The 18,272-nt window shown below is 36.9% G+C and overlaps 2 protein-coding genes across 3 annotated transcripts in view; both read right to left on the minus strand.

The window, feature by feature from the left end:
* Positions 1 to 18,272, minus strand: part of LOC109410089 (insulin-like growth factor-binding protein complex acid labile subunit) — an 878,026-nt gene that overhangs the window by 175,304 nt on the left and 684,450 nt on the right. The gene's annotated exons all lie outside the window — the stretch shown is intronic.
* Positions 15,875 to 16,534, minus strand: LOC109622304 (hepatic lectin-like). The gene is made up of 2 exons (XM_020076553.3): positions 16,375 to 16,534; positions 15,875 to 16,316 (listed from the first exon to the last, which is right to left on the minus strand). Exons 1-2 carry the CDS (start codon positions 16,489 to 16,491, stop codon positions 15,942 to 15,944), a joined length of 492 nt encoding a protein of 163 aa, XP_019932112.2. The 5' UTR covers positions 16,492 to 16,534; the 3' UTR covers positions 15,875 to 15,941.

The raw sequence follows: 18,272 nt of genomic DNA on the forward strand, positions 1-18,272 counted from the left end.
TATTTGCATATTATTTCCATTTTGTCATCCTCGATGCGGCTGGGGGGACTGCGGGAGCATTCCAAAGGATAGTCGGAGGAACAGTTCGGATGACTTCAGCAGAGCCATCCCGGAATGGTTGGTTGGACCAACCGAAATGGTTGTTGAAGCACAATAAAAGTACAATTTCAAATCAACATATAACCTGAATGGGATTCTGTGCCCGTTCGGTTGTTCCTCACCTTTGCGGCGGAAAAGGGGGTTCATGTTATCATACTGTGAGCAATTGGACTAGATGTAGTAGGTGGTACCTGCGTGGACGAGAGCTGGTGGAGTCCAGATCACAATGGAGTTTCCTCTGCCACTTGAAGGAAGGCAGGAAAAAGGACAAACTTCTCCACGTTTGGAGAGGCTGTGCGGTTCTTATTCAGGCAATGATGGTAACGATGTTAGGGTTTAGGAAAAACAAGCTGTAGAGGAAATTAATTTCAATCGCTTGACGGTTTTTGTTCAACCCATTTTAATTACAACAAGGTTCAGTACGAGAAGGAGGGCTTGCGACATGTGATAATGGCGATTATAGTAAAGCTTGGAGTATGTTTTAAAACGGCTAACTTAGGAGATTCGTTATATCTAAAACGTTTAGTGGCTACAAATGAATACAACTAATTTGATTGTTCTCCAACGCTGTCGTGGTAAAATCAGAGTTGGTTACTCAAGGTTTTCTAATGTCAGCGTTCCTATAATGGTACGCCCCAAGGAAATGACTTCACTATCGCGCCTTAATAAGAATTGTTCCGGAAAAAAACCCAACAAGCATTATTATTTCCCTTTTGTTCTGTGATAATCGCGGAAAGGACATTCTTTCTATGAGTTTAACAAGAATTACTCTTGAAACTTCTGGAAAACTATTCAGTATTACCTCCAAGGACAGCGCCAAGAAAAGTTTTGGGATTTTTTTAGGATTTATGAAAAAATATCCAGAAGTTTTTCTATTGGATTTTTTCAGGGGTTTCCCCTGAAAAACCTCCAAACGGTTCTTCAAAAGATGCAATTTAAGAGGATTTATTTCACAAAAATTTGGAGATTATTTTTGAAATTTCTCTAAGGTCTAAGAAAATCAGAATTTTTTTCCAGAAACTTTTCAGAAATTATGGCTTGAATTTCTCCAAACGTGTTTTCTGTTATTACTCCAATTAATCAGCGATTTTCTCGATCATTTATTTGCAAACTTCTCCATAAATTTTCAAAAGATTCTTCTGTAAATCAATCATGGAGTTACTCCAATAGCTCCTTCAGGTATTCCTCCAGGCATTGCTTTGGATTTATGCATACCTTCAGACATTCAGACATTTTTTTTTTTCAAACATTCCTTGAATAATTGCTGCAAAAATTTGTTCAGAATCTTTAAATTAGTATTTTTCGAGAAGGGTTTTAAAGATTTTTTTCTTCCAGGTATTATTTCAAAGATTCATTCAAAACGTATTTTTTTAATTTCTTCAGTATTTCTCAAGAATTCCTCCAAGGAATCTGTTCGAAAATTTGAGAAATTTTCTAGGAATACCTTCAGTAGTTTTTTTAAAGATTCGTTAAAAAAAACTTCAGAGATCCCTTCAGATATATATGGAGGGATTTCTTAAAAAAAAATCCAACAGTATCTTTATCTGCAATTCAAGAAATTCCTCTACGTATTTTCTAGTAATCCCTCCAGAAATTTCTAAAGCATTTTGTCCCTGGAAATACTTGCAGAGTTCCACCAGAATTTTCTCAAGTTTTATTTTTATTTTTCGGAGAAGTGAGACGGTATCTTTAGATGTTTTCTTAGACATTCGCCTAGGCACTGTTCTAGGCATCCATATACGAGTAGATTGAGAGCTAACTTAAGCATTTGTTTTACGAGTTTTGTCCTAGAATTCTCCCAAAAAAAATACAAGAATTTCTTTTCAGAATTTCAAAGGTATCTTTAAAGAATGCTTCGGTAATTTTTGATTAATTTCTGGAAGCACTTCTAAAAAATCTCAGGAGGAATATTGAACAAATTTGGATACGGGGATTCTTTCGGCTTTTGCAGTCGGTGACAGCAGCGAAAACAAGTTTGCCTCAACTTCCGACGGTTTCGGTTTATTTTAAACCTTCTTCACCGTCGGAAGTTGAGGCAAACTTGTTTTCGCTGCTGTCACCGACTGCAAAAGCCGAAAGAATCCCCGTATCCGTTCAAGCCTACAGTCGATAAGCAATCAGATTGAACAAATTTGTGTTTTTGTACAACACATTGAAAAAAAAAATCTTGCTTTTTGTACTCAGCATTGGCGCGGTGCTGATGGTGGTGGCCAACCACGCAAGTTACGGAAGGTTAAAGGTATCCCAGGAGATATTTCTGATGGAACTGCAAGAGCAATTTCTCAAAAAAATCCTTGTAGGATTTTCTGCAGGAATCAACAAATTTCTCAAAAAGTTTTTGGAGAAACTCTCGGCAAATACCCTTCAGTTTGTTTAGGATTTGTAAAGATTTTTTTGAATAATTTCTGAAAAACTCCATGGAAGAACTTTTAAAGAAATCCCATGTTAAAATTTCTCAAGAAATCTCAGAATGATGAAAAAATCTCTAGAGATAAAAATATCTGCTCAATGAAATTTCATAAAGAATCCCAACCGGAAATTCCTAAATCAAAACAATAAAAAAAAACTTCTGAAGAAAACTGTTCAGTAGAATCCCTGTTGAAATCTGTGGAAGCACTTTTCCTTCAATCCTTGGTAGAACATCAGAAGAAATCTGAAGGAAATTCTTGAAGGAATTCAAATCTTTAGAAAATTCTCCATTATTGCCTTCAGGAATACCGCCAGAAATTCCTTCGGGGAATCTTTCAGGATTTATCCAAAAAATGTCAAGAATGATTACAGAAGAAGGTTATCGGCAGGATTCTTAGAATGCTGTAAGCCAGAATTCTGCCAAAGTTTTCTCTTAGTATCTTTGAATATTTCTCCAGGTATTTCTTCACAAACTCTTTCGGGAATTACCACAGGAACTTTCAATGAATCTTCTTCAGCAGTTTCACTAAAGATAGTTGCAAGATGAATCCACCGACTTCCTAAGGAATTCTTTATTAAATCCTTCCTGTGATTCCTTGAGGGTTTCCATAGAAAATTCTTTCGAAGATTGCTACCTAACTTCATGATTGAACTCCTCCATGTATTTTTTCAAACATTTTTGAAAGAATTCTCCAAGAAATACTTTCAGATTTTTTCCAGTAGTTTTTCTTTAAATTTTTGCAAAAAATATTCTAAAAAGTTTCTCCGAGCATTCAAAGATGCAATTCTAGAAAAAAAAAATGTACACAAAGATGTGCAGATTCACGAATTCCTTTTGGGGTTTTTCTTTAGAAATTCAGAAATTTTTCAAGCATTTTTTTTTCAAAAACTCATTATTTGAATTTCTCCTGAGATTCCTTTCCAGCTATTCAGGAACTGCTTAGTATTGACTCAGAGCTTCCTTCAGAAATCACCTAAGGATTTTTCGAAGAATTTTCCTATGATTACCTGCAGAGGTATCTCCAGTTCTTCCGGGTTTTACTTAATAGATTCTTTCAAACATCATTTTTTTTATTTAGTGATTTAGAATTCATTTAAGTTTTTTTTTCAGAAATTTCCCCAGGTATTTGTTTGGGAATTATTGTGTACAAATAACATCACTATAGGAATATGAATCATTTTGAAAATTTCTTCAGAAATATCTCCCGGAGCTCTTGTAAGGATTCCTTCAGAAAATTATCTAGGAATCTCTCAGAAACTTATTTAGGAATTTCGGTTGAAATTCCAGCAGTATCTTTGTTTGCGATTTCTGCAGGTATTCTTTAAGAGATTCCTTCAGGAATTCCTCTATAGATTTTTGCAGTAATCTCTACACAAATTCTCAAGCATTTTTTTTCTGGAACTTCTTGCAGAGTTCTTCCAGAAGTCTCAGTATTTATTTCTAAGAATTAAGGGGATATCTGAAAGTGTTTTTTTTTCTGGTACTCTTGTGGGTATTATCCTAGGCATTAATCCTGGAATAGAGATAACATCAAAAATTGCTTTAAGAATATTTGTCCATGAGTCCCTAAAAAAATCAAGGGTTTTTTCTATCAGTTTTTGAGGGATTCCTTGAGCCGATCTGCCAGTTCTCCATGAATTCTTTAAAGAATTCTTCAGTCATTTTTGGTGCAATTTCTGGAAGAACTTCTGAAAAGCCTCTGGAGGAACATGTAACCAAACTCTGCAGGGATCTCTAAAGATATCCTCCGAGATATTTCTGATGAAGTTGCATGAGCAATCAAGAAAAAAATCCTTGTGGGAATTTCTACAGGAACCACTGAAGGAATTCATCAGTAATTTCTTGGAGAAACTTTTAGAGGAATTTCTTTAAAACTCTAAAACTTTAAAACTTTAAAATTCTTGAAGGAATCCTTAAAGTTCTGAAGAGTTTCTGGATATAAAAATATCACCTCGAAAAATTTTTATACGGAATCCCAGCAGGAGTTTCTGAAATCTTAGAATTTAGTAATTTTGAATGTACATATCTCTGGGGGAATATTTGATGAAATCGCTAGGAAATTCTTTGAGTAATCCCAGGACGAATTTCTCAAGAGCTTCTTTAAAAAATAGAAACAGAAACTTTTTGGGAAACCCTTGGTGGCGTTTCTAGAAGAAAAAAAGTGGAATGCATACGAAAATTCCTGGATCTTTTAATAAAATTTCTCAAGGATTTTCTGAATGTTTTCCTAGCAAAATCTCTGGAAGATTTTTTCAACAAAAATCCTAAAGGAATACTTGAAGAAACGCGCCTGCAAAAATTCCTAGAAAAAAATCTTAATATATTTTTAAAATAATTTCTGTAGTAATTCCTAGGATGTATGTTAATAAATAAATAGATTTCCTAAAGAATCCGTGGAGGAGTTATTTGAGTTATCCTTAGAAAAAATGCCGTAGAAATTTACAATGCATGAAGAAAGATCAGAAGTAAATCCTGAACGATTCTCAGTATAAATTCCAGCAGGAATCTCTGGATGAATCCTTGAATAAATTCCTGGTTACGTACACAACGGAAATTACAATGAAATCCCTAGATCAATTCCTGAATAAATCTTTCGAGGACTTTCTGAAGGGCTTTCAAATAGTTTCTAAATAAATATCCGGAAGATTTTTTGAAGAAACCTTTTATCACTCCTGAACACTCATGGTAGTGCGGAGGATTTCTTTTGACTTCCTTGATTTCCTTGTCGAGACTGCGCCGCCATGAGTCTCTGGGCCTGCCAGTGCAACGATGTCCTGCTGGGTTCCAATCTAACGCTTGCTTGCAACCACTGCGAAAATTTATTAAAGTATATTTGAAAAAAAAAATTCTAAAGAAATCCCCCACAAAAAACTCAAAGTAATCACTGGAGAAATTTCCGATGATTTTTAGACGAATCCCTAGGAAAATTTTTAAAGTAATTCCAGGTTGAGTTTCAGCAAAAACCCACAGAAATCGGCACAAAATAATTCTTGGAGAAATTTCAGAGAGAGTTCATGGGAGAATATTTGAATGAAGCCTTGGAGAAATTCATTGAAGAATCTCAGGAAGCACTTCTGATGGAACGTATGAATTATTTTGGACGAATCATATAGAAGATTGGACTTGGATTCTTTGGACAAATTATGAAGAATCTTATTTTTAAAGAAGTTTTCAACGAAATTTTAAGGTAATATTTATATGAATTTCTGAAGGAGTGGAAGAGCTTATAAAAGTAATCCATGGACAAGTTTCCGGAGGAACTTCTAATTTTCTTAAAGAATCGCTAAATGTATTTTTGGATGGATCTATGGATAATTTCCTGAAAAATATGGAGGATTTCTTAAAGAAACCCACAAAAGCTTTTCTAGAGGAATTTTTGAATCAATTTTTAAAGGATCCTATGACGAAAATGTGGAAGTTCATTGTAGACCTTCCGAAAGGAATTCTTGAAGGATTTTCAATAGAATGTTTAAGAAATTATAAGTACACTAACGGTTGACTGCCAATTCAATTTGATCCCAATATCCAAAGTTTCTTTTAGCTCTTATAGTTACCATTTTAACAAAGCAAATAATACCAACTTTCTTGTAAAACTTAAACAATAGAGATCTGTTAAATAGATGATTAAAATTTGAAGTTGCACAAAGTGATAAAAATGTAGCATAATAGAAAAAAAAAATCAGTTTCCAAACACTCTGAAAGTTACTGTTTCGATAAGAAGTTATGTTTCTCGATTAGCTGAAGTAATTGTCACCAAAATATTTGATCATGAGCCATCATTACGAGCCTTCTCTATGAAATTTGTTACCTGTTGTTTTTCTTACACTCGCGAGGGCGCTCATACTGGGGGTTAGAAAAAAATGTTTTTGCTCAGTGAGTAACTTGGTTAAAAAAGTGTAGAATTAGCTATAAGTTAAAATACACATTAATAAAAACAAAAAAAAAAACTTGGTTAACATCGATTACCCAACTGGTAAAAAGTTAATGAATATGAAATGACAATGGATATACTCAACTTGTGTTTGCCCCTCCATCCACGATATGTGCAAGTCTTCGTGCTACGCTATGTTCGCTTTTTGAGGCAAATGCATACTACAAGAAGCTTAGGCATAACAGTACATGAAGCATTAGCATTCTATTGTATAGCTGATAGAAACTTCGGAAAGGGAGATTGATGTACCAGAAACACACTCAATTGATATGAATAGAAAGCAACCAAAAATGACACATTTATCTAGCAGTTCGATCGCCATTCATGCTTCCTGTACCGGCTTCATTCACATCGAAAATGATTACGACACATCCGGGTATTATTAGGCACCTGTGCCTTTGTTGTTCACGTGTCCTTGTTTATTATTAGCCTGTGAGAGGTGGAAGAGACGACGCGACGCGACGGCCTGGACCTGCACGCACGTACGCACTAGCGTGGTTCAAAAAATCGTTTTTGCTCCACACCGCTCATTCGATTCCTAACCAGATTATATGCCTTCTCACAAAATTTGAGCACATTTGGTAGAAAATTGAGACTGCACAAGCCCGTCAAAGTTTGTATGGGAATTACTATGGGAAAACGATGTTTTTCATTCAATCAACCGTAGAATTTCCCCAAGTGCCCTAGTGGGTTAGTCGACCCTTGGTAATCCTAGGCTGCTCTATCAGCTACAACTTTGCCGAAGACCTCATTCAAATCGGACGCCTCATTAATTAGTTACCGATTTTTATCCAGAATCGATATCTTTACTCATGATGGTTAAACTATTCGGTGGGCATCACTGCATTCTGCAGTGGAACATAGTAGCCATGATTTCAGTGTGCTATCTTTGGCGCCATATGCAGCAATGTTGCCTGCTGGGAAGCTGGAGGATCATAGCTAAAGTTTGCCCAGTTGGATACAAATCGATAACTAATTAATGAGGCTTCCGATTTGAATGTGGTCTTCGGCAAAGTTGTAGCTGATAGAGTAGCCTAGTATTACCAAGGGTCGACTAACCCACTAGGGCACTTGGGGAAATTCTACGGTTGATTGAATGAAAAACATCGTTTTCCCATAGTAATTCCCATACAAACTTTGACGGGCTTGTGCAGTCCCAGTTTTCAACCAAATGAGCTCAAATTTTGTGAGAAGGCATATAATCTGGTTAGGAATCGAATAAGCGGTGTGGAGCAAAAACGATTTTTTGAACCACGCTAGTACGCACGTACCGAATCACTCATTTCCACCGCATGAGAGTCAAACTCCACATCGCACCACTCGACTCGTGCGGTATGAATGAATAAATTACCGAAATCATTTTTCTTGCTTTTCACTTTTCCACCGTGTGAGTGTGGGGGCCCAAAATCGAAACGGCGACGACGACGTCCTTTTCGTCTGCCCCTCCGAGCATGCGAGCATCAGAAATAGGAACCGACCGACGGTGCCCGAATTAGGTATTCCAGCTGTGCGTCTGTTCCGGTGATTTGTGGGTCGCAATGCGCGAAAATTGTGCCGTCGTCGTTGCCGTCCATTGCCGTCTGCTCCACCATCGCACCGCCAACCCTCCGCAAAGCAAAGTGAGCAGCAGCAACAAACAACATCAACATGGGAAATTCATTATTTATTTACGAAAATGTTCCGCGATTGTTTGTGACGCACTGGGGATCGAACACAGATAAGGTACACCGGGGCAAGTTGAAACACGAAGTTTTGAAATAGATTTCAATATAATTTGAAAATTTTTCCTTCGCTAAGAGATTGTTTGAATCAAAAACTATGTGTTATGACGATCAAACTGTTTATCATCATTAGAAAACAGCATGTTAATCCGCTGTTTCATCTTGCCCCACCCGTTTCAACTTGCCCCGGTGTACCTTACACACAGAGGCACGCACGCACATACAGTGGGGCACGAGGCATAATAATGGTTCTAAGTTATAAAACACAGGTTCTGCGCTCATCGTTAGGGTGCAGCGTTTCTTCGAATTTGAGTGTGCATCACTTCTGAAGCAACAGTTTAAAGCTTACGTTGCCATCTAGTTCACCGTCTTAAGGACGAACAGGACGGTCGGAGAAATATCTGCCATTAATCTGTTGCTACTAAGATGGTAATCTCAGATTCTACTTCATAACAAAACCCTAGCATTGTGTATGCTCACTTGCAGTGCATATGCTGATCGTTTTTCAGCAGCTTCAGTGCGATAGATCCCGAGATTACCATCTTCAAAATCTCGAGGCAAATTGATAGAACGAGAGGCAAGATAGGAAAAATAACACGGCGTCCCGTTTCACTTTAATCACGAAAGCTTGTGTCGTGCCCTGGGGTACAGGATATCCCTAAATTGGCCTCGTTAAAGCACAGAATACGCCATTTGTGTTCGAAGTACTGCCGTGTGCAGCATAGTTGTCCCATGTTCATAGGGATCCCCATACTGCAGTACACTATGATGTCTTACTAAGCTCTTACTGAATAGACGCTTAATCGACATTCAAAACCGACTGAGAATGTAAGGAGTTGTTCAGTATTGCTTTAACCGTCTATGGCACTCAGATCACTCAACGCTGAATACACACTCGACATAGAGTGTAATGCACTGCGAAGCAATTTTGAATACATACCTGGAGAAGAAACAAATTCACGTTAGATTGTATATGGAACATAGTGTGTAAGAAAAAAAACACTAATTAAGTGAGTGTTTCCAATGCTTGGACGAGTATGTATTGCGCATTGCGCTGTTAAAAGTGCGACGATGAAGTGCGGAATCTCAAATAAAAGGGCGATTTGGTGTCAGATCGTTCCGGTGTCTTCGCCGCACTTATTCATTAGCTCATGATGAATAAGTGCAGTGAAGACACCGGAAGGATTGGATGCAATATCGCACATTTATTTAAGATTCCGCACTCTGTCGCAGTCCAGTTAGCAATGAAATATAGCTATTTATGCAACGAGTTGCAAAAAATAGATTTTTTCAGCACGAGTCGAACATTTATCCAACGAGGCTTGCCGAGTTGGATAAATACGAAGAATGCTGAAAAAATCGAGTTTTGCAACGAGTTCCATACAAAATTTTATGCAATGATTTTTTCATAATGCAACTCATTTGAGTTGCATAATGTTCATAATGTCACTCAAATGAGTTGCATTATGAACATTATACAACTATTTTCATTGTGCAACTCATTTCATTTGCATAATAAACCAGTTCGGAAAAAATGCTCATTATGATGCCGAAATGAGTTAAATAAAATGTAAATTATGAAACAGAATTGCATAAAACTATTGATGTGTGTATGTATTGTGGATATTAGCACAGTGATTTGCATCTTCATTTCTGGGCCTAACGTCCCAACTGAGAAAAACACTGTTTCTCATTTTATTATTCTTTGAGCACCTCCACAGTTATCAACTGAGAATTTCCTCTACCAAAGGCCATTTTGCATGCGTATTCGTGTAGCAGAAGCGAAGATACCCGATGCACAAGGAAGTCAAGGAAATTTCTATAACAAAAAGCTCCTGGGCCGACTGGGAATCGTTGATACTGATAAAGCTGAATAGGATTACAGGCTGTCAATTTTCAAGACAGTTTAAAACTTTTAAGGCTAAAACGGAAAAAAGTAACTGTTGAGAAGCTCAAAATACTTTGTGCGGCTGTCCATAAGGGGGGACGGGGGACGGACGGTTGTTCAAAGATCATGGTCCATACAATTAAGAAAAAAAAAAATGCGTATGAACGAAATACCACGCACAAGAGAGGGGGGGAGATGATCATAAAATCCAAAAAAATGACTACGTGGTGTGTGGATAGCTCCTGTTTTAACAATGGACAGGTATACGAAAACGTTAATGTAGATTTTTGAGGAGTGCTGGAGTTGGGCGGAATCCAACAACAAGCGACGCACCCCTATATGCCACAGCAAAGAGGATGAACCGCACGTTAGTTTGAAGGTGCGATACAGGCTTGTAAACTAACAGTGATGCGAAGCTTGGGAGGATTTCTGGGTGGAATCTATTTTAATAATCGTGTGATATTGTGGTACTATAAGAAATGTTCCAGAACTGCGAATACAACTACAAGAGCATTGCAGCAACGATCCTGTAGAATCTCCTTAAAAATGATCGAGCAAAGCGAATCGTTGATTCTGATGTTCTCGGGTCTACCGGAGTTATCGATAAGTCAATCGGTAATCCTAGTACATAGCGGGATCACGGAAGAAGTGATCGCTGACGAAATCGATAGGAAAGAGTGCATGTTGTACATGATCGGACAAGCTTTAGGGCACAGCAATCAGGAGCACCATTATCCATACAATAAAGAAGACTATTTCGTTTTTCGAGTGATTATTCTCTCCATCTGACGAGCAACAACGGAGTTTAGCGGCGACGACGATCCGAACGAGAGCTTTGGATGATAGTAATGAAAAAAGATTTCACCTTCCTACGCGAGAACAGCCAAAGTAATTGCTGGAACAATTTTTGAAAGAAATCTTTATTGGAAGTTGTGGAGGTATTCATGAGTATTCTTGAAGAATCCCTATAAGAGTTTCTTATAAAATCCATGAAAGAATTTCTGTAAAATAATCTCACAATAATTTAAATAAAATAGTGAAGGAGATTCTGGAACTATTTCAGAAGAGTCTCTAGAGAAGTTTCAGAAGATACCTCTAAAATATTTTCTCAGCCGATTTCAGATGGATTTTTCAAATGAATTCCTGAAAAAAATGTTAAGAAATTTCCAATCGAATTTGGGTAAAAATATCTGGGAAAACTATTGTAATATCCCCTGGGGGAATATCTGAAAGAATCCAAGTCTAATCCCTGAAGAAAATAACGCTCGGTTTTATGAATAAATTATTAGAAGACTACTCAAAGGAACTCGTTGAATAATTCCTTGTGGTATTTGTAAAAGAATAAGCTTTCATATGTAAAGAAGAATTTCTGTTAAAAAACAAAAAAATTCCAAGGAAATTTCTGGACTATTTTCTAAAAGAATTCCTGCAGGAATCCGTTGAAGTATTGCTGAAGAAATGTCTGAAGATTACCTTTGTAGATATGAAGTTTTTGAAGAAATTTCTGGCCAATTTGTGTTATTGTGCAAAAATATTAGTTTTTTTTATGTTTTCAAGGTCTCGGGACCAAGGGGATACACTGGTTTCATATTTTTATCAGAATTTGGCGTAACGTATCAAAAAATAAGATATGTATGCTTTTTAGTTTTTGAGATATGATTTTTGAAATATAGAGAGTAGCTATGATACTAGCTCTAAAGATCTAAAGTGAGCTCTAAAATTGCCTAAAATTGTAAATTATCGTAAAACTATACCTTGTATTGCTTTTTTGATTCCTGTTTCCATACTTGTTTTTGTTTCGTATGGGAAAATTTGGCCTTTTATTTTCAAAAAATCATATCACAAAAACTTAAACACATACATCTCTGATTTTTTGATATAATACACCGAATTTCCTGAGTTTTCTAATAAAAATATAAAATCAGGGTACCTCTTTGGTCCTGAGACCATAAAAATGTGGAAAAACTAATATATTTACATATTTCTAACTCAAAAACGCAATTTGGCCCATTCACCGTATTTTTCCTGAAAACTAGAATTCAATCACTTTTAAACAGAAAAAAAAGAAGTTTAAAATCGTTCGACTGGTTCAAAAGTCATGATTTTTTGAAAATTTAAGTTTTTAAAAACCTTGTTTGGTCTTTGGACCACCCTATCCGAAAATTGGTCACCCTAATGACAAAATAAAAAAAAATACGGGTCTAATTATTTTCGAAGAACTACGAACCCACCAAATTTCACGACAATCGGAGTTGTCGTTTTTCTATGGAATGGCTGTATGAATATTTTAAAATACGAAAATTTACTACAGCACCATTGGAGTTCTAGTGTATTTCTATTGTATAAACAAAAGGTTAATCATCATCAAAAGAATTCACTTATTTTCCTCCCCTGTTGGGGAAATCAAACCACTGCATCCAATAAGTTGATTTTTTGTAGCATGTCATGTTTTGTTATTCGCATCGTCCAATAATTTTCTTAACAAGGTCTTAAAATATCTTTGGAAAAAATCTCAAAAAATCCATGCAAAGGAATCATTGGAAAAAAGTCTAATGGAATTCCTGGAGGAATTTGATAAAGAATACTAGGAAGAGTTTATTAAGAAACTTCTTCAGCAATTCTGGAAAATGTATGTCTAGCTTTCTGGAGAATATTTTTCAAAAAATTTCAGAAGAGCAAACCTAGATTTCGTAAGAATTCATGAAAGAATTCCTGAAGGAACCACAAGAAGAATTTCAGATGGGACCTTTAGAGAATTTTCTGAAGAAGCTGTGAGTTTCTAATTTTCAGAAAAAATCGCTGAAGGAATTTCAGAGGGAACTCTTGAAGAGGTTCCCAAAAGAATCTCTGGAAGTATTTCTGAAAGAATTTGTGGAGGACTACCACAAGTAAGGTATGAGAAGTTTTCCAAAGAAACCATGGAGACATCTTTGGAGGAACTTAGAGAGACTTCTGAAAAAAAATGCCGAATTTTTAATGCAATCCCTTTGAGAAGTTAATGGGGAAATCCATTTACTTTTTTGAGGCATGTGAAGGAAAAAAAATCTGAAAAAAAAAACTCTGGAGGAATTGCTGATCAGTAGTCAGAAAGAAATTACTGAAGAAATTTGTGGATACATTTGTGATGCAACCTATGGTAGGTTTCCTAAAATACTCCTTAAGACAATTATAAAGAGAATCCAGGAGGATTTCTGAAGTAAAACCTGAAGAAAATATTCGTGAGAATTCCAAAAACTTTGTTTTTGCCAGAAGGAAATTCAAAAGGAAACATTGGGAGATTTTCGGTAACCCTGGAGAAAATTCTTTAGGAATTCATCAAAGATTTTCTCATGAAATACTTGGAGAAATTTCTGGAATCTAATTTCTGTAGAAACCTAATACCAATTTCTGTAGAAACCTTTGTAGAATTCTCTAAAAGAATCCATTGAGGAATTTTAATGAAATTTATGCAAGGATGAATTATTTGAGTAATGAAGGTGCCTTTGCGGCAATTTCTAAATGATATCCTTGAAGTGAATTTCCTCGTAGGGAAATTTCTGAGAAAAATCAGCGATTTTCAGGCTTTTTTCAAAGGAACCCGCGAAGAAACTTTCAAAAGAATCCCTCGAGTGTTTATGGAGATATTCAGGAAGTTTTTTTTTTAATTTCTGGAAGGTTTTTTGGGGGAGAGTATGAAGGATTTTCAAAAGGATTATCTGGAGTATTTTTTGAATAAATTTGTGGAAGAGTTTCTGAAGAAGTTCATAAATTAATTACTAAAGCACTTTCTGAAAAACTTCATAAAAACATATTCATGAAATAGTTAATCCCCTATGCAATTTCTGAAAGATATTTTAAGGTATGTAATCTCTACAGAAAAAGATTCTGTGAAGGGATACCGGAAAATTTCCAGAGGTATCTCAGGAAACATAGCCCAAGATTTTCTAAAAAAACAAAAATAACTGAGGGAATCTCTGGAGAATTTTGTAAAGGAATCACTAGAGAAAATATCGCAGAACTATCTGAGAAATCTATGCCAAAATTAAATTAAAAAAAAACTTTAGCGCATTAAAAAACATAGAGTGATAATTAATGGTTAAATTTCATAAAAAAAATGATTTGCTGTGATATTTCGATTTAAAAATAATTGCAATAAAGTTCTGAAATGCTTTAAATAAAAACAAAAGTTCTCAGCTTACATCCGACAAAAAAATTCACTTACACTTGCATCAGGGTCCCCAATTTTTCTTGTCCATATTCCTACAAGAATTTTCTTTTAGAAATTGCTTAGTTTTAAGAGTTCAGCTGGCTCTCTATATGAGGATGATGACGATGTCGGAATTTCTACAAAATAAAGCCGCTCACGTAAAGTTAAAAACCATTCCACAACTGCCTTACAATCAATAGATCAGCTGAACTGAACTGAGAAATTAAAGTGGGCGTGGGTGCATTACAAAAAGAGGCAATCAAAAATTACATTTTAAAACGTGTCGCAAAACAAGCCACACCCTAATGCACATGACAAAAATCAAACATCAATTGGACGGCTGCTCACACACAGATTGGTCAAATATTATTTCAAATGGCTGTTTATTTGCTCCGACAAAGTTGAAAGCAATTAGCTCCGTTAAATATGCAAAATCAGGCAACCTCCAGCCAGTACTCCCGCCCTCTAAATTAACCCGGGGACAATTGGATTCTGTGTTTAACTAATTGAATGTCCCGGTTTCTGAATGAAAGTTTTTTTTCCTGTCTCTCTCAACACCGGCAATAGTCCACCGGGGAGCCATTTTCTATTCAAACCCCAACTATTCAACATCGGTTTCAATTAAGGTTTCATTTCGGTCGGTGGGACGGACGGACGATTCGCTTCGAAGAACAAAATCCCTCAAATTAGCGTCCTCGTCGTTCGACCGGCGCGGGCAGTACCTATCTACCTAGTTCCACGCCTTTGTCCGGTAACTGCAATTTACACAACCTCACTGACTGTATGCAGTGCCGCACTGGTGCTGCTGGTCGGCAGGACGAGGCCGATCCGGACTGGGTCAGAAACGACACCGAAACTTTGACCGCTAGGAATGACCGAGTTCAAAATGGGAAGGATTCTACTATTCAATCACCGCTGCTATGGTTCACTAAATGTCAAATTGTGGGGATGGGTTGTTCTATTTTTGCTTGATTAGTCTACGTTCCTCGTGGAATAGGGCTTGTATTAAGTTTTACGTTTGTTTCAGACTATTATCCTGGTTTAAAGTTTATGACGATTATTTATTGAATTTACTCAAATTGTTTGCAATTCCCACTCCTTAGCTTTCTAATCCGTTCGATATCCTTGGATGAAACAGCATCAATGGAGCACGTTCAGTGTAGTACTAGATTTGTAGTAATGAGCTGAATTTTAGTATGGTGAGAAGGTCAATTCTCCGTTTCTGCAATGAAATGGTGCAAAAAGCGTGGGTATTATGATTCCTTGCCTAATTTGATGCTGTGTGAGCAAAACTTTGGATAACTATGTTGTTTATGTTGCAAGAAATGGAGAAAACAACAACACTGTTGCCCAAAGTTTTGCTCAAACAGCATCAAATTAGGTAAGGAATCATAATACCCACACTTTTTGCTCCATTTCATTGCAGAAACGGAGAATTGACCTTCTCACCATACCAAAATTCAGCTCATTACTACAAATCTAGTACTTCACCGATCTGTCCTATTAGCAATTTTAAGCCAAGTAGATTTAATGATATTATTGATAACACCATATTTGAAACAAAAAAAAAACAATTTTGTTTTTTGGCGGTTCCTGAAACCTCTTGAAAGCTTGAAACGTTGCTTGAGGCTGTTTGGTAGCCTAGGAATTCCAGAGATTTATCTTTTTGAATACCATTTATTTCAAATAGTCAAACTCAAACCTCATCACTTACAAGCGGGAAGCTTTTCACACACAAAGTTACGAATCGCCCCGCAATCCTTATCATTCCAGGTCCAGATGAAATTTGCCGCCGGTTCGTACCACATCTCAACGCATCGTTCGATACCGGCGCTGTTCGGCTCAGAAGGTGCCCAATTGGTGTACGTACTCGAAAGCGTCGTTCCGGTTTCGAGCCAGACAAACTTATACCTATAGGCAAGGTCGGTGGCTCCAATCCATACGTTTGTCAGAGCCGGATTAAAAACCGTCCAGCTGTTGTGCACCAGCTGAATGATTTCATTCATTTTGGCCAGGGAATCTACCGTGGCTATCCGCATGCCCTTCCGGTGGCAGCTCTCGACGGCGGCGTGCCAGTTGAGCTGCACGACAGTTGGATTGGATAAAAAGTTTTGAAAAAGATGAAATTGTTAATCTTACCTTTTCGGTGGACACATGGAAATTGGCTGATTCGTAATTGCGGGGCACGATCCGACTGGATACAATGGCTATAGCCATTGCGAAAACGATAAAGACTGCTGACCTAAAGTAACCCATTGCTGCAGATATTAAAGAAAGCCTTTGTTCGAATTTGGCCAGTTCAGGATGTATTTTATACCCGGCAGAGCCGGATTCGGCGATAAGAGGTACCGTGCGGAGCAGAAATACGTCTACGATCGCCCTTAAACAGCAATACCATCATGACTAGGTGGTATTCCAATTCCGTACGGTAGTTGTTATCAAATCTCTTTTATGGTACTGAACGACAAATTAACAATATTGCTCCTCGCAATAAACCACTTGGCAATATAATTGACATCTAGATAATTTGGGATCACACTGAGAATTATCTTTTTGATCTCGAATTATCAGTATGGCAGATTAGTATTCTTTTACTGAATCACTAAAAACTGGTCAATTTACTGCGGGGAACCGGATCTCTGGTGCAGACTGATACGAATGCCGTTCGGCTCATGGGTTATCGACTTCATTGGGACTTCTGGATTAAGTGCAATAAAACAATGTTTTGAAATGGACTCAATAATTTCGACAAACTGGGCATCAAACGTAACACATCAGTGTTCGTGCAAGCTGTGCCAGGCATGCACGTTGAACGTGCACCATGCCACAGTAACACGTCTTGCCTGGGAAGACTACTGAGCATTAATCCGTTGGTGCTCGAGGTATCTTACAATTAAACCTAGGATATTAGGATTATCGCACCACGCTGGCGTAGTGAACGTTCAGTATGCCTGTCTGGATCATATTGATCCCAATATCATACTAGGATTTCTTTTTTTTTTTGTCATAAATGTAGATCCTCAATATTTGATGATTTTCCCAAGTTCTATGTCAGCACAATTTTTATATTATTGTTACAATACGTACAGCATGAAGTATGGATATACGACAACTCTTAACGAGTGAAATAGATGATAACTACTCTAAAAAAAATAAAAAATAAATCTATGAAGTTTCCCTTATTTTTTTTCTTATGCTTCCACTCGTGTTTAATCTAATGAAAACTGCTTTATTCAGTGAAACAATAATGCTAAGAGATGCTAAGAATGTCTGGGCTCGGTTTCCAGTTGGATCAAATCTTTTCGCAAGGAAGATTCAATAAATGAAATTCATTTTCAATATTTTTTTTTACATTATTCTACATATTGTAACATACTTTATCATTATCCCCCAGCCAGAGTAATCCGTAAAGAAATCCTGAGAATATTATTTAAAGGAATCAACTCTCAGGAAAAATCCAGGAGAACTCTTAAGAAGAATATTGCACCAAATCCACGGAAGGATTCCCTTGAAAAAAAAAAAACCTAGATATATCCTAGGTGAAATCCCGGAAAGAATACAGCAGAAATCCTTGAGGGATTCTTGGTGGCAATCCTTGAAAAAAAAAATCTATAGAAAATAATCTGTAAAAATCCCTGAAGAAACCCCGTACGATATCCTCAAAAGATATCCGAGAAGCATCAATGGAGGAAATCCTGAATGAATTCAGAAATCGCCGAAATCCCTAAATTAATCTCAGGAGGAATACCTGAAAGAATTGCGGAAAGAATTCCGAGAATTTTTGCAAAAAAAAAACCGGGAGGACTTAATGAAGGATTCCTGGGCGTAATTTCTGATGGAATTTCGTAAGGATCTACAAAGGAAGCCGGGAGAAGTCCTTGGTGAAATACGTGAAGATAACCCAGGGCAAATCCTAAAGGAATTCTGGCAGGAATCGGCTGAACGAATATTGAAGCAATCCTGGAAATAATAGATCAATGAAGCTTACTTTTCTAGCAATCGCGACATGTAAACAAAGGCGCCACGGTATATGGGCA

This window comes from Aedes albopictus, chromosome 3, assembly GCF_035046485.1.
Source record: "Aedes albopictus strain Foshan chromosome 3, AalbF5, whole genome shotgun sequence".
NCBI classification, from domain to species: domain Eukaryota; kingdom Metazoa; phylum Arthropoda; class Insecta; order Diptera; family Culicidae; genus Aedes; species Aedes albopictus.